At 46.1% G+C, this 20,369-nt stretch overlaps 1 protein-coding gene across 4 annotated transcripts in view; it reads right to left on the bottom strand.

Annotated features, from left to right (window-relative positions):
* The window catches only part of LOC123504105, a 77,160-nt gene that overhangs the window by 12,141 nt on the left and 44,650 nt on the right, over nt 1-20,369 (bottom strand). For 2 of the 4 annotated variants that reach the window (XM_045254418.1, XM_045254417.1), the window contains exon 3: nt 19,284-19,364. The exons of 1 other annotated variant lie outside the window; for it this stretch is intronic. In XM_045254418.1, coding sequence (XP_045110353.1) covers nt 19,284-19,364 — 81 coding nt within the window. Of the gene's footprint in view, nt 1-17,166; nt 17,195-19,283; nt 19,365-20,369 lie in introns of all 4 variants that reach the window. One more of the 4 variants, XM_045254421.1, reaches the window with a different exon arrangement.

Genomic DNA, 20,369 nt, shown 5'->3' with positions numbered 1-20,369 from the left:
AAGTGTGTCGAGTGTTACTGCACATAACAGCTGAAGTACATCTTTCGTTCACTTGATTATACTGCTAGCTGGTGATTGCAAATTATCCATCTACTTCTACTGAAGAACAAGGTTAGACGCTGGATTTAGTTATTTGGAAGCAGTTAGTATATCGTGGCAAGAGCTCACCAAATGACCAGTGGCAAGGCTATCCAGCTCCATCATATTTCATTAGTTATAATGTTCTTGTAGCTGACATTTTTTACATGTTCATCGAAAGTAGTTAGTTCAACTCTACGCTTCTGGATCCGAGTTCACCTACGCTAAAGCTACATTCGATTATATCTTTTGGAGAAAGTCTGCAATTAAAACACGACTTGAAGATGAATACCCGTGAGAATTAGTGACCACATTATATGAAGATGGAGCACCTCGAACTCATAAAACAAACTATCTATCCTAACTCCCTTATTGTGACAGGCTTACCCATGAATTCACCTTCATTTCACCGTCCTAGACGCAACACATAGTCGTTGAAATAGTCTCAGAGGCACTATCAGTTTGCCGTACATGAAGTATAAGTTGTACTTCAAGGAACCTTTTTCTCGCTAATACATGATGCGGTAATGACGTATGGAAACAAGCGAAGTTTTGTTCTTTTCGGTTTTCAACAAATACATTACCATGGAAATGAATATTTTTTTCTTCTCTCTCTCTCTCTCTCTCTCTCTCTCTCTCTCTCTCCAGTCATGCATGCTATAACTTGGACCTGCCTCGGAGTATTTTTTATCGCTTTCAGAACAAGACACACAACACCACACGAAGAAGATGACTGACAACTCTGTCGAATATTTTCCAACCTTTCCCATCACCTCAAGCCACCCTACCACCGCATCCATCCATCTATCAGTACTTGCTTCTATTCGTTCACCTTTACCAGCACCCCAAGCACCACCACCACCAGCAAGTCTCAACGGTTTCTACCTTTACCAGCACTACCACAACAAAACCACTGTCAACTTTACATATAATTCAGACAATGAATAACAGGCCTTACAGGGTGGCTGATACAAGCAACGAAGAGACACAATGCACATTTTGCCGTTCCTGTCAGGTTTCACGCATTATCTGCAGTCACCTCGTCAGCATACTCGCCTTCGTTCCAGTTTGCTGGCGGCAGGAGGTGCTGGTTAACGCGGTTGCTAACAAAAGGGAACAGGGTTAGAAATACCGTGTGTAGAGAGAGAGAGAGAGAGAGAGAGAGAGAGAGAGAGAGAGAGAGAGAGGTTAAGGAGTGACGTGACTAGTCGTTATGGGGTGAGAGATCTTAGGTAGGTATGGAAAGGGACAGGAGGGATGGTGGTAGGGAGGACGAAAGAGAGCGGTCTAGGGAGTGAGGGGGGAACTAGAGACAAGAGGCGGGAGACGGAGGAGGAGGAGGAGGAGGAGGAGGTGCTGCACTGTAGTAGTAGGGAGTCTAATCAGTGGCATTCAAGAGAGAGAGAGAGAGAGAGAGAGAGAGAGAGAGAGAGAGAGAGAGAGAGAGAGAGAGAGAGAGAGAGAGAGAGAATACTACTGGCGCTGAACTTTCGTTAGAGAAGAGTGAATAATAAATAACCTCCACTTTATTTGTATTATTTTTTCATCTCATCAGCGTCGCCATTCGTACCATCACGCTCACCGCTGTACTGCACACGAACTGTAATCACAATCAGAGGTTTACGTCCGCTTTTCTTATCACGCAGCGTTATGTTGTTATCACACCGCCCCTCGCCTAGTCCCCCCGCTACTCACCCCCCTCACTCCCTCACCTTACCTCCGTGCAAGACTCAACTCACCTTTATGGATAGGGTGAGATGACGCAAGATGTGTGTGTGTGTGTGTGTGTGTGTGTGTGTGTGTGTGTGTGTGTGTGTGTGTGTGTGTGTCTCGACCTCGACCATCGACAACCTTGAGCCCTCTTCACCTCTTCACCATCTTTTGTCCTCTAGCCCTCTTTCCTCTTCCTCCCTTTCTATACTACTATGACCTTTCTCTCCCTTGCACGCTTCCCACGGACTATGCAGTACGATTAAAATAACTTTGCAACCACACGTATAAAGAAGGAAAAGTAGCTAAGTTGCTGCCACTGCGATTTTTTTTTTCTCTCTCCCTCTCTCTCCTCTTTACCTCTATCTAGTATCACATTCATCACCCACCACAATGCCCTACAACTCCTCCCCCTCCTATTCCCCCTTTCTCCTCCTTCGTTTGCCGTCTAAGGTAAGATGAGCAAAGGGTGGGTGGGTGGGTAGGTAGGTAGGTAGGTAGGCTGGCTGGCAGGCAGGTAGCTAGCTAGAGGCGGTCTCCACTGACTAATTCAACCATATGGCAGATAGAGGACAACAAAGGTACTGTTTTATACGGCAGTTATGTGCAGCGCAGGTCGCGGAGAGAGAGAGAGAGAGAGAGAGAGAGAGAGAGAGAGAGAGAGAGAGAGAGAGAGAGAGAGAGAGAGAGAGAGAGAGAGAGAGAGAGAGAGAGAGAGAGAGAGAGAGAGAGAGAGAGAGAGAGAGAGAGAGAGAGAGAGAGAGAGAGAGAATCTTCAAACAAAGGCTCTCTGCTCTAGTTTATAGGGTCTTCAGAAAAAGCTTCAATAATATATGGTTTTCCGTTCGGCCATTGGGCAAAGAGTGTGCGAGCTTCAATACCAGATAAGAGAGAGAGAGAGAGAGAGAGAGAGAGAGAGAGAGAGAGAGAGAGAGAGAGAGAGAGAGAGAGAGAGACGTGGGGGTAGGGGACTAGGGGCAGACGGAAGAGAGCGTTGGAAGAGAGAAAGAGAGGAGTTGGTGGTGGTGTGGTGTGGACGATGGGGGTGGAAGGCGTGGGTGGAAGAAGCGTAAGTTAGTGACGTTGCACACACGACCTCGGACAGAATCAAGGGAGAAAACAATACACAAAAGAAAGAACTAGTGAAGATACAGAGACAAGAAAAAAAGAAGAAAAAAAAAAAAACCTGACAAGACTTCCAGAGAGAGAGAGAGAGAGAGAGAGAGAGAGAGAGAGAGAGAGAGAGAGAGAGATCCACGTGAGTCTACCCTGTAATACGTACGTACACCACCACCATCACCACCAACACCACCACGCCGCCGCCGTTGCCTCGCTGCCACCACCACCGCCACCACCAGCCAAAGCCCCCTTTAAAGAGGCTTGGCCCATCAACCCACTATGCACACACTTTAATGCCGCTCATGTCACCCTCTCTCCCCTCTCCCACACGATGGTACATCCCTCTTTACACTCCTCCCACAGCGTCTCTCTCTCTCTCTCTCTCTCTCTGTGTGTGTGTGTGTGTGTGTGTGTGTGTGTGTGTGTGTGTGTGTGTGTGTGTGTGTGTGTGCGTATACGCGTTGCCAAGCTTCCCATGTTGTGCTGCCTTGAAAGGTCTTGAGGGCGGTATCAGCCGTACCGCTACAAGCCTGTGCAGTTTCTCGCGAAACGCTCGCCAGCCACCCTCCCCCTCACCACACACACACACACACACACACACCACCTGCCGATCACCACGTGGGGGCAAAGGACAAAAAGAAAGAAATAGAGAACGATAAAATGGATCAACGAAGACGGAAGGAAGGAAAGAAGAGTTCGCTTTGAGGCAAACACTTTTGAAGAAGGGAATACGGAAGAAGAGAAACCACGAGGGATAATGCGTAAGGAAAGATGGGTATAGACGCAGAACTTGGAAGAAAACGGAGAAAAGGAATGGTTGAGTACTGCGAGAGAGAGAGAGAGAGAGAGAGAGAGAGAGAGAGAGAGAGAGAGAGAGAGAGAGAGAGAGAGAGAGAGAGAGAGAGAGAGCGTGGAAAAGGAAAGAAACGGTGAGTACGAGGGACAGGAAAGAAGAGGGTAAGGGACAGTGGAACAACACCAAAGGGAAGAAACGGCGGAACGGAAGGAGAAGGAGGAGGAGGAGGAGGAGGAGGAGGAGGAGGAGGAGGAGGAGGAGGAAAAGGAAGAGGAGGAGGAAAGTGAAGGAAGGCACCCAAAAAGACGTTAAAGATGGCGGAGGGGAGGTGATGGTAATGTACTGATGTCCGGTGGTGGTGGTGTTGACAGCGAAGTAGAGGAGGAGGAGATGGTGGTGGTGATGGTGGTGATGAGAGTGGTGGCAAGGGCAATGTAACACACGCCAATCTTAACATGGCTCTCCATCCTCCCTAATCTTCTAACCTTCCCTCACCCTATCTTTCCCTACGTCCTTTTTTCATCTCTCTCTCTCTCTCTCTCTCTCTCTCTCTCTCACTTCCCCCTTCATCGTTATTGTTATTGCCTCTCCCCTCCATCGCTCTATGCACACAGTTGTCTGCATCCCGCGGCAGCAGCGGGACACCAGAGACTCCTGTCCCATCCTTCCCTCAAGAAAAGATAATGCTGAGACGCTCCCCACTGCTCCTTCCTTCCTCGCAACAGCTTCCACACGAAACTCCTTCCCTCTGGCTACCCCAAGCGGCCTCCTCGGTGTCCGTCGCCTGCTGTCCCCGCAGGCCGGCTGGGAGGGCCGCGTCGCTCCGACCCTCACTGCCTCGTCCTCCCTCAAATACTAATAAATTCCATACACGGGAAGGGGACGGCCTCGCCCTACCCCAGGGATCATTGCTTCCTGTGTTGCTGTTGTTGCTGCTGCCTCTACTCTTTGGCTTTCCCTTCTGCCCCTCGCCATTCTCTCTCTCTCTCTCTGTCTCTCTCTCTCATGAGGTGGTGCTATCTAGAAGTAGTACATACTAGCATTCTAGCAGCGCGATGGCACACGCGGCCATGCGGGAACCTGTACAGGAGCTTCGCCGGGTGATGGAGGCGAGGAGCAGCAGCAGCACGCATGTCCCATGTAACGCCGTGCTGCCCCTCCCCACGCCGGCCACCACGCACCCACGTGTCCCCAACAATATGTATGGGGAAGAAGGGGCGCAGAGGGTTAGCGTGAGACGAAGGGAAGCGTCATGGTAGAGAGAGAGAGAGAGAGAGAGAGAGAGAGAGAGAGAGAGAGAGAGAGAGAGAGAGAGAGAGAGAGAGTGTGTTTCCTAAGGCCACGCAGGGTCTCTCTACAGAAGTACACCTGAGTCCCTCTTGTGCTACAGTGTCGTTGGAAGAAGAGGAGGAGGGAGATGGATGAGAGGAGATGCAGGTGCAGTAGGAGGAGGAGGAGGAGGAGGAGGAGGAGGAGGAGGAGGAGGAGGAGGAGGAGGAGGAGGAGGAGAAGGAGGAGGAGGAGGAGGAGGAGGAGGAGGAGGAGGAGGAGGAGGAGGAAGAAGAGGAGGAGACGGCTGGAAACAAGTATAAGAAGACGAAGTAGAAAAAAAAAAAAAGAAAGACGAAGACGAGGAATATGAAGAAAGGGTGCGGTTGGCAGAGTATGAGAGGATGTAGGGAAGGAACACAGATGGGAATAGGGGACTAGGAGGGATAGTGCGGTAAGGAAAGAGAGGAAGAGGAGGTAGGGAGGGAGAAGTGCGGTAGGGAAAGGGGGAAGAAGAGGAGGGTGCGGTCGAGAGTGCGTCAACAGCATAGAGGAGAGAACAGGGGGGTCGTTGGGTGTTACAACGAGGCGTGCGCGTACATGTACACACACACACACACACACACACACACACACACACACAAAGGCATCGTCAGATTTGACAGGAATTTACACATTATAGTAGTACTAGTTGTAGTTTACAGACGAAAAGTACTGGAGTGTTCGTCGGGAAACTGCGGAAAGTGAAAATTAATGAACTGTGCACCACTGGGGAGAGAGAGAGAGAGAGAGAGAGAGAGAGAGAGAGAGAGAGAGAGAGAGAGAGAGAGTAGAGGGAGGTGCAGTAACGTGGAAGAGTTTAAAGACGACAACGCCATCAAAAGTGGCCCGCTGCCTTGCCTCCCACCTCTACTGCTACTGCTACTGCTACTTCCCTCTCCTGTTCCTTCCGTTCTTTCTCTCTTATAGCTTTTCCAACTGTTCCACCCACACAACACAGCACCTCCATCTCTCACATGCCATTCTCACTCCTCTCTGCAACCTTCTCATCCTGCCAGTCATCCACCTCTCTCTCTCTCTCTCTCTCTCTCTCTCTCTCTCTCTCTCTCTCTCTCGTTCCATCAAGACTGCGACTCATCCTCCTCATCACATTCTTTTCCTTTTGCACGTTTCACTCCCTTTTCATCTTCCGTACCATATGCTGCATCTCCCCTTCCGAACTGCAATTCAACTTACTCCCATCTCCCCCATCTCGTCCCCTTTCTTCCCACGTTCCGAATGTCCTTCCATATCTGCAACTCCCCACTTTCCACACTCCTAGTACCATACAAACTGCCCTTCTTTCGTTCTATTGTTCTGCCACACTGCAGTTCCCGACCGCCGCCTACCTATCCTATCTTACCTCTCCCATATTCCTCTCACAGCAGGTTCTTCTTTCTCCTTCCACGAATGTTTCACTGGTCCTTCATATTGCAGTTCTCTCAGTCTCTCTCTACAGCGTTCCCCACTTCCACATTGCAATTTCAACTACCATATTCCATTTTCCTTTCTTAATTCATAGTCTCTCGCATCACGCACTGCCGGGTTGCTACAACAGTACTCTCTTATTTACTCCATCAGCGTCGCTGTACCAACTCGCAATAAACAGCCAATTTCATTATTCAAAACGCAACGAATATAAAATTTCTTTCCCAGACGAAGAACTGCCCAAACGAGACCCTTCTTATGCGCGGCCTCTTAATAATGAAAGTTACCGACTTACAATTTTCCTTCGCCCCTAACAATGATGGGGCGTATTAAAATAACTTCACTAGCTCACCACAACAAGACCCTGGGTATCGGCAGCATATTTCCACAGTGAAGGTCGTGGCAAAGGTGGTGGAGTGTTGGCGGCGGCGGCGGCGAGGTGGTGAAGGTGAAGCCCCGGGGTGTGTGTGTGTTCACTGTTTGATCTGCTGCAGTCTCTGACGAGACAGCCAGACGTCACCCTACGGAACGAGCACAGAGCTCATTATTTCCGATCTTCGGATAGGCCTGAGACCAGGCACACACCACACACCGGGACAACAAGGTCACAACTCCTCGATTTACATCCCGTACCTACTCACTGCTAGGTGAACAGGGGCTACACGTGAAAGGAGACACACCCAAATATCTCCACCCGGCCGGGGAATCGAACCCCGGTCCTCTGGCTTGTGAAGCCAGCGCTCTAACCACTGAGCTACCAGGCGTGTGTGTTTGATAAATGTTGCAGCAAAGTAGACAGGTGGAGCATGTACTGTGCTCAGTCTCTAGCCTCCACCAATCTATTATGCGTTCACATCACCAAGCTACACGTTAAGTCCAGGACAATCGTGCGATGGAATTACAAGTCACAGTTTTCTGATCAGAATCTTCAGTTATTTTTGAAGCCATCGTGAGAAATTAATCTGGTGTCCGTCCCTATTTTCCACCGTAAATTTCTTTTTCTCCGTTAATATCAGTGTTCTGTGGTGTAAAAAATGTTAGTACACGATATAAAACTTGTGTGCTGTGAGCGGACTTGAAATCTCACACTAATCCAATCCTGCAATAACAATCACGATCCTCCAAGAAGACGACAGGATCCGACCAATATTATATGGCAATGTATGGAAACTCTGGCAATAGATACCCATTATCTCCCTGCAAAAATAAATAAATAAAACTGATCCGCAAAACACACACACACACACACACACACACACACACACACACACACGCGGATGGGGAATCAATAACAGCGCCGTCTGCCTACACACGCTCAGACCCACGACCCACGAGGAGAGAGAGCGCGCGCGCGCATGCACGCGCGCGCGCACACACACACACACACACACACACACACACACACACACACACACACGCGCGCGCGGGCACGTTATTTTCATTTCCGTGCAACAATAGCAGCAGCAGCAGCAGGAGAAGCAGCATCTCATCCCGGCGGCGTCTGTCGGCACCAAGTCCGGTTACAAGGTTAATACAAAATAATGAACACTTATTTAATAATGAGAGAGAGAGAGAGAGAGAGAGAGAGAGAGAGAGAGAGAGAGAGAGAGAGAGAGAGAGACTGAAAGGAAGGTTAGTGAGCACGTTCTCTCCCAGCGGGCTCAACTGCTGGCTGGCATACGGGACTCGAGGTTGCAGCCGCCTCGCCGCGGCTTCGGGTACAGCCGGTACAGCCACTGCACCGCGAGAAATAAAGGAACGGCTCTTTAATTGTGCTGAACCACTCGTAGGGGCAGTGGGCTTTCCCCGTGGCAGGTGACTGGTTAACTGGCAAGGTGGTTCACGCCTGGCCCTCCGTATGCACTGTCCCTATTACCGCATACCCAAATGCCTCGCTTTTTCCCATACCTTAATCCTCCCTTCCTTACCCTTCTTCCCTTCTCCTCTCCCTCCGTCCTGTCACACTTCCCATGTGTGAGACGGAACATCACCTCACATTCTCGCCTTCACGCCCGCCGCTTCTTTCTCCTGTTCCTCCTTCTTCACGTCTTAGTGTAGCTGTTGTTGTTCCTCATATGACTCGTAAGAAACCAATAAAAACGTGTGTGTGTGTGTGTGTGTGTGTGTGTGTGTGTGTGTGTGTGTGTGTGTGTGTGTGTGTGTGTGTGTGTGTGTGTTGGATTTACCACCACATCCAATGGACCACTTGCAGCTGCCATCACCTGAAGGTAATTGCAAAGGGACACACATTGACGCCACAGTAAACAACTCCTCTCCTCGCTCAGTTTTCATTCAATATCAATTTGTCCTAAACTGCTGGACATAATTCGCAGTATAATGTCTACTATATATAGCCCCAGCGCTTTACCTCTCCATTCCAAGCCCCCACCCTTTTTTATATCTATACTTCATTCTCATCTTTCAATATTTGCTGGGAATCAAGAATGGCACAAAGAACTTCCTGAGAAAACGCAGATTTTTGTCTGTTCGCACGACCATAAAGAACAGAGCGAGGGGGCAGGGATGGATGTGTGTGTGTGTGTGTGTGTGTGTGTGTGTGTGTGTGTGTGTGTGTGTGTGTGTGTGTGTGTGTGTGTGTGTGTGTGTGTGTGTGGGGAAAGGACGAAATGAGGTTTTACTAGTAACTTGCGACACACACACACACACACACACACACACACACACACACACACACACACACACACACACACGCACGCACGCACACACGCACGCACACACACACACACACACACACACACACACACACACACACACACACACACACACACACACACACATACACACACACCTGGTCGACGAACCTCAAACCCACGGTGGCTCCTCGATCCACTCCCGCCTTTGCTGCATCCGATTTCCTCCTCTCTGGCTGCGCAATGTGGCGGAAAAGTAGACCATAAATGATGCTTTAGTCCCGAGTCTCCGGTGAATGAACGACTGAGTTAGTCTTCCTTACGGACCGGTGGACATGGTAACTGGAATTCACCACCTCTACCTTTCCCCCTAACCAGTCACATCTGAAGTACCCCTACCACTACAACTATACCGTCTTCTCAACCCTCCATCACTACCAGAGCCGTTCTCCTCCTCCTCCTCCTCCTTCTCCCACTGGTCCACCTTTCATTTTGCCCTTCATCATTTTCCTTGACCACCTCTCCTTCTACCTTCCCCTTTGTCCTTCACCTCTACTAACACTATCATTTTCTCCTTCGTCACTCATCACTCCAACTAGCACCACCTCCCTTTATCTCTCTACCAGCACTGCCACTTTCTCCTCCGTCACTCACCACTACTAGCACCACCACCTCTCCTTCCTTGGTTTTCGTCCTTGCTTGTCATCACTAACAGTACTTATGTTCTTGTTCTCTACTACCACCACGCCTTTTCAATCCTTCGTCACATCTTTCTTTCATCTTTGCATTCCGTCCTTCACCACCACCACCATTACAACCACTACCACCACCAGCAGCAGCATCTTTCACCATCATCCATCCAACCCTCCTTATCCTTCATCACCATCAATAGCTCACTTCATATCCCTCATCACCTCCAGCACTACCATCACCAGCACCATCTTCTCTCCCGTCCATCACCACTACCCGCCATGGTAACAAGTGTCAAGTCATCAACCTCGCAAACCTTGGATTCTAAGGAGACCACCACCACCACCACCACCACAACCCCCGTCACCACCTGAACGCTCCCATGTAAATTCCATCTCCGAACATCCCTACCTAAAAATTTTACCTCAGGATATTCTCCCATGACGAAGTCCCCCAAGCAAACCTAAAATTATTTATCACCGGGTGAATTATTGTCGAGGAAATCTTGTAGGGGCCATTGCAGTTAATGGCCTGAGCACGAGAAAGAGCTCATGATGATATGATGAAGGTAAGGGTGAGGAAGTTGCTACATTTTAATAAGTGGACGGAAAGGAAAAACAAGATACACACAATCCCGCGTCTCAATTACAGGAGAATCATGCAAATGAACGTGCATGAAGCAGCACCTTAGATTTGTTATCTAAAGTGTCGAGGAGGGAGGGACGCAAATGGGAAAGTTCTGCGAAGTGTGGTATCATTACAACAGAAATAAGAGGAAGCCCCGCGGGATATAAATGGGCCTTGATAAATTGTTGTAAAGAAAAGGAGACCGAATTTTGACAAGGGCAACTTTCATGACAAAATGAAAATATGATGGAACTCGATATGAGATGCTTCGCTCCGCACACCCACCACTGGTGTAATTATACTCTGAAGAGTTTGCTTCTACACTTGCGAGGAAAACATGTCGATGATTGCACGATGTGGCGAAATGTTACACTGCCGTTCGTTTGCTTCGATGAGAATGAATGAGTAAATGAATGAATAAGTGAGAGTTAATGTAAGGCTCCAGGTTGGTGGTCAATTACTTCAGCTTAAAATGTGATGGCAGAAAACACGAAAGCGGAGAAACATCAGGCAAAATTTACTATCTGACCCGAACAAAGATAACTTGTTCGAATCAACTTGAGTGATAAGAAATTTAAGATTTTTAAACAAAACTCGAGAAATTTGAACATTCTTAACACAATATTAAACACGCAAAGTCTGGTCGTGTTTTCATTCCCTATCGACAAGACTGTGTCCAAAGACATTACGGAACTATATCCGACGTGTCCAAGGAAATTTTCCCCAATGTTAGACGGTGAAGGAAATACTCTCCTCCCCCAGTGTGCGCGTCGCCTCTGTGCGTCATGGAAGAGCGGCACCATACTGTAAGATATCCATGACGGCATTCCTATTATACACGTGATAGGGGCTGCGTCTCTCTCTCTCTCTCTCTCTCTCTCTTTCAGAAAACCACTTAGTGTGCACTTCGATTTTCAGTGTGTGTGTGTGTGTGTGTGTGTGTGTGTGTGTGTGTGTGTGTGTGTGTGTGTGTGTGTGTGTGTGTGTGTGTGTGTGGCTCTAACTTGGACATGAAACTTGCCTAATTAGCCGATTTGGCTTCGGTATCGTAACTTATGAAAGGTTTCTCCTCTGACTTTGAAGCTGAAGGGCTGTTGGCTTCACCCTTAACAGGTTTTTCTCTATGTTGGTTCTTTCCTCAAGACCATCTGGGTGAGTCATCTCATTTATACGCCCATCCAAGGCACCAATAAAGTACCAAGGTGTTTTCAGGTCCGAGCTCGTATTCCACACTTTTACCAGTAGAACATAGAATCGTACTCTCCGTCCCCTTTTATAGATTCAAAATGTACTTCAGAGCTTTTAAGTTAACTCCCTGGTTTTTTTTTTCAAGAAAGCCGTTTTAGTGAAACCCTCGCAAGACGATCATTGTTTTCTTCTTTTCTTTTTCTGCTTATTTCTGAGCTTTCCTGCTACTGCTTGTGTGTGAACTGGCTTTGATATGTCACTTTTTTTTATGTAGTCTGAAAATCGTTCCATCTCCATCTAATGATATGATGCAAGCAAGACAAACTGTATTCTTCAAACCGTATCAGCAGCTGTCCTTCCACACTAGATGGTGGAGGACGCCACTGACGGTCATAGACCTAGCTAGTTGTCTCATCTTCGTCTGTCATGTATATTGCTGACTGGCAATTCTGACAAGCGAGTTTTGCAAAACATATTTTTTTCTCTTAATTCACACTTTCGTTAACATTACTATGAAATTTGTCGGGAACTACACACACACACACACACACACACACACACACACACACACACACACACACACACACACACACACACACACACACACACACACACACACAAACACAGACACTGATCTAAGAATTCACACAAGATATCATCTCTTTGATACACCAGAAACTCCGAGTCGTATGCAGTCCGTAACATCATCCTAACATTTAAGGTAAAATTAACTAAGTTCTACACGTGTAGAGTAACTGCTAACAATGAGTGACTGCATACAAACAACGGGTTGACAACTTTCACACATCAGGCATATTGGCTGGGAACCTGAAGCCGAAAAGGATGGTCTTGAGTCTTGCTAGACTGTGTAGTATGTGGTGTCCTTAAACAACTATGGTTCTTGTCTGTCTGTCAGTCTTTTTGAATAATTTCAGCTGTTCAGACTATCTGTCTATTTGTCTGTATGCTATTGCCTTCCTCTTGTACTGTCGTCTCCGAGTTGTTTTGTTCCGAGCGGTTCATATAAAGTGTACTAATGAAACAAATCAACAAATATCAGTCAGAAACAATAAAGGAAAATTCTGCAAGGAAATACCCCGAAGATTACGACCCACAAATGGCATCTGGAGACATACTTGGAGCGCACTCTTGGCGGGTGTCAGCTGACGGTGACAGACACATCCCAAAACTACGTATATCAGGTAAAGGAGGAGCCTGCATTACCAATCATCCTGGCACTCTGGGAGACAGTTACTGTCCTGGAAAGGAACGACAGTCACAGATAAAACTGAAACGCGAGAGAGAGAGAGAGAGAGAGAGAGAGAGAGAGAGAGAGAGAGAGAGAGAGAGAGAGAGAGAGAGAGAGAGAGAGAGAGAGAGAGAGAGAGAGAGAGAGAGAGAGAGAGAGAGAGAGAGAGAGAGAGAGAGAGCCGGTACTGCTGGATAAGGTGGGATCCTACAGACCACCCACGATCACGGGATGAGACGAAGCACACCAGTACTCTCGAGGTCACAGCGTCGAGCGAGATCAAACGAACATACTGCCTACAGTCCAGGCCAAGATTGCGACCACAAAGGCGGATTGGCAATTCTTTCTTATCCAGATCAGAAAGGCCCGGGAATAAGAGGCCCACCAAGGCACCCTTAAACTCTGCGCCACGCGGACCACTGGAGCCCTGAAGAGTGAGTCAGGGAGCCGCCAGACCCCAGCCGCCGGCACCGCGAGGCTCGCCTTGGCGGCGGAGCCAAAAGGAACGGATTAGAGCTGCCTCGAAGAGCTACTCTGTAATCTAAATTCCAGACGCTCGTACTATCTTGGCAACATGATTATTTTTTCCACTGAGGTGCTATTTAGAAATACCAATTATGAACAAACAAGCATAGTAAAATACGACATATATATATATATATATATATATATATATATATATATATATATATATATATATATATATATATATATATATATATATATATATATATATATATATATACATACACACACACACACACACACACACACACACACACACACACACACACACACACACACACACACACACACACACACACACACACACACACACATATATATATATATATATATATATATATATATATATATATATATATATATATATATATATATATATATATATATATATATATATATATATATATATATATATATATATATATATATATATATATATATATATATATATATATATATATATATATATATATATATATATATATATATATATATATATATATATATATATATATATATATATATATATATATATATATATATATATATATATATATATATATATATATATATATATATATATATATATATATATATATATATATATATATATATATATATATTATTCTCCCCTCCCTAACCTTATACGTAAGGAGGGGGTTCCAGACAGCCGAAGTAGAATCTTGCAGTGGGAGTTACTGCGCGATGCGAACATAATCATGGAGAGGAAATATGATCCTCGCGCATCCCTTTTGGCTGTAGTCCAAGATACAACCATAGGAACCCAGAACTGCCAACCCTCGCTTACATACACGCTCGCTCCCGTCCCTGCGTCGCCCCGAAAAAAACTGGTCCCCGTACTGCCGCCACCTTATAACTGCTGTTTGACAGAGACGCGGGTTCTAAAAGACTCCGAAAATGCTTCAGTGCAAGTGAAACAAGCAAGTTTTGAGAGGGGCGGGTTGGTAGTAGTTAGCGAGGTGGCCTGTACCCAGCAGGACCAGTACCTCTGCAAGTGTCTCCCGCCCTCACCCTAGTACTTGCTACGGGCCCGACTCCTGCCCGTCATAATAATGCAACATGGTCCCTTCCTCTTCCTCTTCCCCCCTGCTGCGTCCTTTGCTCCCTTACTTCCTTTCCTCACCCTCCCTCATCCCCCCCCTCTTCTCCAGCGTATAATGGTAACCAAGCACGCCAGGGATAGCCAACACCCTCCCTACATCGTTGCCCTACAGGACCAAGGACAGCTACATTTTGGAAAGTTGTCCATGGTATACACCGTCCCAGTTCTCTACATGTCACTACTGACAGCCTAAGAATTGCAACATGGTATTATGCGCCGCAGGAAGGAGTCTTAAGTTGTTCTGTGCACGAGTGAGTGAATAAAATCGTCCGAGCTAAATATCAGCTCCGCCTGTTTAAGAGTGTTCGGAAAACCGTCACGCGATCTCAGCCAGACCGCAACCAGAAAGCTACAAAGGCTTGACATGAGGACGAAGGGTGTAGCGAAATTCAAATGAGAAAAAAACAGGATGACTACAAAATCTGCGATCTGCGTTTGAGGGATGCAAAGAGAATGAGAGAAGAAAAATTAAAAGTAAAGAGAAGAAAAAAAAAAAAAAAAAAAAAAAGGAGACTGATAGGTCATGAACTATGAGGTTCCCCGGCTCATGTGGTTTGTCTGGCACCGATCGATCAGTGTCTCCACGTGGTGTTTGCCAGCACCAACTCAGAGGCACTGCCGGGCCTGATCTAGCGGGATGCGGCTCTCAAGCTGCTCTACGCTCTTCCTCTTCCGCTGATACGCCAGGATTACTCACACAACCCTCCCTGCGCGGCGCTCTCAGGCGTCGCTCATGAAGCGGGTTACGCAAACACCGGTGGTGTTATCGTGCAAGTTGATTTTAAAATACGAGGCGGTGCATATTCATCCCAATCAACTCATATAAATGCCCTCCTAAAAATTCCTCACACAGAGTGCTGAGTTTACAGGAGACCCGGGGCTCGGAAACACCTGCACGGCCCACCTGGCCTTAGGGCACGCGGCGCGGCTGTCATGAAAGTCTCCCCAGTGGATAGTTTTAAAAGAAATCTTACACCAAACACAAGACTAGCGTTAAAAGTTTCATAGAATGCTTATTTGTACGTGATACTAAAACATTGAAAAATACAATTTTTTTTATCTATTTAAAAAAACAGGATGACGTAGAAATATACTTATTATATCAAACTTTCACGAAATGAATCCGAAGTAACGAGATATTGCGTGACAAACTGCGGCAACACGAAGCTCAATTCTTTTACTGAAATGTAATACGCAAAGCCTGAGCGTTTGGACAATGATACTCGTCTCGTAGCACAGGAGGGCGTGCGTGGAGCAGGTGACGCGCTAAGCAGACGGTAGTGTCCTGCGGCCACCGCCACAGCCACCGCCTCAAAGCGGAGCTCCATGAGACATCGAAGCTTAAATAACAGTCCGCTGAGCCGGGTGTGTGTCCTCATACGAGCAAGTTTTTACTGTAGTGGTTCGGGCTGGACACGCTGGGGGAGCACTGCCCCAACACTTGAGATCAATGCAAAGTGATGAAGGCTGCGGCGATGCCCCAATGGACGCACGTCACCCCGGCCAGGCCACGTCCGACACCCGCTCTTCCCCTTTCTGAAACAAGCAACTGATGGTCATGGAAACGGCAAGCGGAAAATAGAAAATTAATCTAAGGCAAAACCAGTGCGTCAGATCCCACGCAGTCTTAACCGTGGTCGTCAACCTGAGCAGTATGTGGTCCACATACCAACCCGAGCAGATGAGGGAGGCGCATATCCTTCACCAGCTGCGTCGTCGCGGGACAGGTGGCATTCATAACAAGGCAGGGCAAGTGACGCTATCGTGTCATGGACCGGCCTCTCCATCTTTCTCAGGAACTTGCGTAGACAATTTCTATGTATAGTTTAGACTAAGACTAAAAATTAGAGAGCAAGTTGAACTCATTGGAATGTAATCTAAATGTATACACTGCTTGCTTCACCACTACCAGCATGCCACCGAGGGAGTCAAAATGCTCTGTCATCTATTTACATTGAAATGGACAACATTTCAAACTTACCTCTGGTTTCATGCTTCGCGTATTGCACGTGACTAGGTAGACTTAGTTACAAAGTAGTATTCATTGTTTCGTAAAAATGTTACGCTAAACAATTTCCCGATGATACATTACTCCAATCAAACAAAGCCTACTGTATCATTGGGGAATTACTCTTAAAGAAAATTTTACAAATGACAGGTTTGAGAGACGAATTTACAGAAATACATCCTTTGCGGTAACGATATACGTAGATACACATTTTCGTACTTACAAGTCTACATATGTAAGTATTCCCTCACTACAACACACATAAAACTGTCACCACGACACTCCTCAAAAACAAGAACAAAATCTCTTGGTAACAATGGTAGACACACACACACACACACACACACACACACACACACACACACACACACACACACACACACACACGAGGAAACACTTGAGGTTTACAGGAGACTGGTTAATAAATTAAGTGATGAGAATGTTGAAAAAGAATAAAAGGAAAAATGTGTGTGTGTGTGTGTGTGTGTGTATATATATATATATATATATATATATATATATATATATATATATATATATATATATATATATATATATATATATATATATATATATATATATATATATATGCACACAAAATACGTGTAACTAAAAGATAAGGAAATAATGTTAAATAAAAAAAAGAAAAATCAGATTTACAAGTACCTGTGCCACTCATTCCAGTCTGTTCCATCTGTAAGGAAATAAATGAGACATACATAAGAGGACGCAGCAAAAGTAGGATGCTGAGAGAGGAGTTGGCGGGGTTGTTGTGTCTACCGAGTGTGTAGGTGGTGGGTAACAGTTCAATGCAGATCACGCGGAAAAACTTTGGTAATGGAAAGGGGAACAAAAGTAGATAGGGAGGTACGAAGGGGGAATGCGGAAAGAGAGCAGCACTGTATAAGGAAGGATGGGAGTTTTCGAGGAATAATGCAGCGTAGCTGACAAGTATGTATGTAGTACAACAGAAGGAAGGAAACAGGAAAAAAAAGTTTTCGATAATCAAATTGGAAGTAATACATTTTGTTTACGAAAAAAATAGTGGAGTAAAAAGCATCCTTGAAACACACACACACACACACACACACACACACACACACACACACACACACACACACACACACACACACACACACACACACACACACACACTTTTTATCCACAGCAGGCCTTTTTGTGTAATAACAACTTCGTATACATTGTCTAGTATCTGCCAATTAACAGTTTGAACTTTTAAACTTGAAGATAAACCCACTTCTTGAATTCTAATCTAACTGCTAAGACTGCAGTGATAATAATGATAACGATAAGAATCCCAATTATACAAACACCTATGCCTTCACGCAGTTCTGTCCTCCCTTAACAAGAGCATGGTTTCATTCACGTGGTCAAGATCTATAGTACAATGGACACAGATGACTTACGTGTATGGAGAATCTCGCGTTAGTCTGCCTTCCTACTGACACTTCCTCGCCTCTTCTTGGCAAACACAGGAAGGACCACCATTATTTCTTGTCACAAAAATGTCCTCAATATCGTGACGGAAGAGGACAAACGAACGTATCTGATCTGGCACCTCGCTTACTGTACCTCAAGGCTAACTGTCTCTAAGGATATCATTGAGGTTAATTCTCTCTCTCTCTCTCTCTCTCTCTCTCTCTCTCTCTCTCTCTCTCTCTCTCTCTCGTTCGTCAGTGTTTCTTATGTTAATATCTCCGGATGTTAGTTATTCTATATTTCTCTTTTCTCTCTTAAGTATTCCCAGCTCCAAACTATCATTTATTCATCAATTCCCAAATCCAAAGGAATAAATACCTTTCCTATCTGTGGTTAATATTCGGCGTCACTATCCATCCCTTTCTTTCCTGTTCTTGATGTCAATGTAACTTCTTGTGTTCTAAAGCTACCTTAACGTTCTTTCATCTCTTTCCAGAGTGACAAGGATTCTTTCCCTTACAAATAATAAACGTGTGTCTTACATCCCCTGGTGTTCATATTCAGACAACGCCTGCACGCGCCTACACACCTGATCTCATGACGGAAGGAAAAAAAAGTCACCCCACACAAAACAGGTCATGGAGCAAGTTTTACGTATACTTATCAAGGTCAATGCTGACGTCTAAAGTTTGTACATGTGAAGGGAAAGGGGCGGTATCCATAACACAGAACAGCCTACAGGTGGAGGGGATACTTGTGACGACTCTATAATAAGTAAGTAGTACCTGTTGCAGGAAGGGAGGAGGGAGCTCAGGGAGGATTTATCACTAAACCATAGTCAGTGGGAATCAAATCTACATTAACCCTGTAGTAGTCAAGGGAACTACAAAAAACTACACGTTTCAGGGTGCGCCGGGTGATGGGTATCGTGCCTACTAGTGTAACCAGCACACTCCTCAGGGCGACACTACCACTAACAGGTTCTGCAACAATTTAAGGGAAAAAATATAGACCACTATTGAGGGACAGAAGGGTGTGGAAACACTAGTATCACCTTTCTTCGGGATGGCCAGAACTACACGGAGTCGAGGTCAAACGTTCGCTAACGACTAAGAATTCTTAAAGTGCCAGGTATATAAGGAACGATATGATCTGATCTATTCTTTTTTTAGTTGTGTCGTCAGCATGGTTAATTTGGCAAAGTAAACGAATCCGTGCAGTCCTTATAGTGAGCATACAACCAAGCAGTAGTTGCAGCAGCTGCAGCCGCGATGGCAGCAGGAGCAGCAAAAGGGAAGCAGCAGCAGCAGGCCAGAAAAAGCAACAAAGCTTTATGAACGAACCCGCGTCGCAGGATGAGGGTACAGCGGGCGCGCTTCGTCACTGGGCGGGGGGGCTCCACGGCGGTGATCGTCAAGTCGCACCTGCAAATTACCCCGTGAAAGGACAGGTTAACACCCAAAGGAGAAAGACGGCACAGGGAAGGATGTAGATGAACACTGGTAAAATGTGGCCACATCGAGGCCGCTGAAAGAAATGACGGATTGGGTGGCGTCCAAATTAATAGAATGACGCCACAATGAAGAAAAAAATCGTAATGCCCCTTCATGTCAACGGACAGGTGGGGAGAGAGAGAGAGAGAGAGAGAGAGAGAGAGAGAGAGAGAGAGAGAGAGAGAGAGAGAGAGAGAGAGAGAGAGAGAGAGAGAGAGAGAGAGAGAGAGAGAGAGAGAGAGACCGCGCTTTCATCCTAAACACGAATAGGTCTCAAGAAAACACAAACACTAACAAAAGTCCTCTGGGAAAACACGCTCGGATAAAGAGGTGAAGGAGTACTGTAACTACCTCTACTCTCGCACACACGAAGCTGAAGCAACTGTAAGAAAATGATGGAGGGCAGCGTCTTGTCCTCTTATTAAGGTGGCGAGACACGACACACAGAGGAGAGAAGGGAGTCAGCCCATGGCATAAAGTAAGCTGGTAATGAGCAGTGACAGTAGTGAGAAAGGAAAAGAGACTTCTATTTTTAGAGAAATGCAGCTAGGTGGCTGAGTTTTTTTTTATGAGTTTGAGAGTTAAGAGTAAGTGAGATTAAAATAGGGATTTCAAGGGAAGCACTCAAAAGAAAGAGGGAAAACAGTAGAAATTGATACTCGCAGAAATGCCGCACTTACCCTGCACCGTAGACGACTTCACGACACTATCCTAAGTAGATCACAACAAAACTACAACATAAAGTAATTCTTCCTTATACACCAGGTTTAGCTAATGAGAGGACACCAAGAAGAGACATTTCCATGCTACTGAAGAATAAGAATTCTCCCCAAGATAATACAAGAGTCTGTGGGAGAGAAGCGACTGTAGAAGGAGGAGGAGGAGGGATAAAGGGTAGATGGGGGAAGGCTGCGGGCGCGTAGAGCAATGGACTAT

Source organism: Portunus trituberculatus, chromosome 15, assembly GCF_017591435.1.
Source record: "Portunus trituberculatus isolate SZX2019 chromosome 15, ASM1759143v1, whole genome shotgun sequence".
In the NCBI taxonomy this organism is placed as follows: domain Eukaryota; kingdom Metazoa; phylum Arthropoda; class Malacostraca; order Decapoda; family Portunidae; genus Portunus; species Portunus trituberculatus.
Note: the sequence above shows the minus strand (reverse complement) of the source record. Positions and strands in the feature narration are given on the sequence as shown.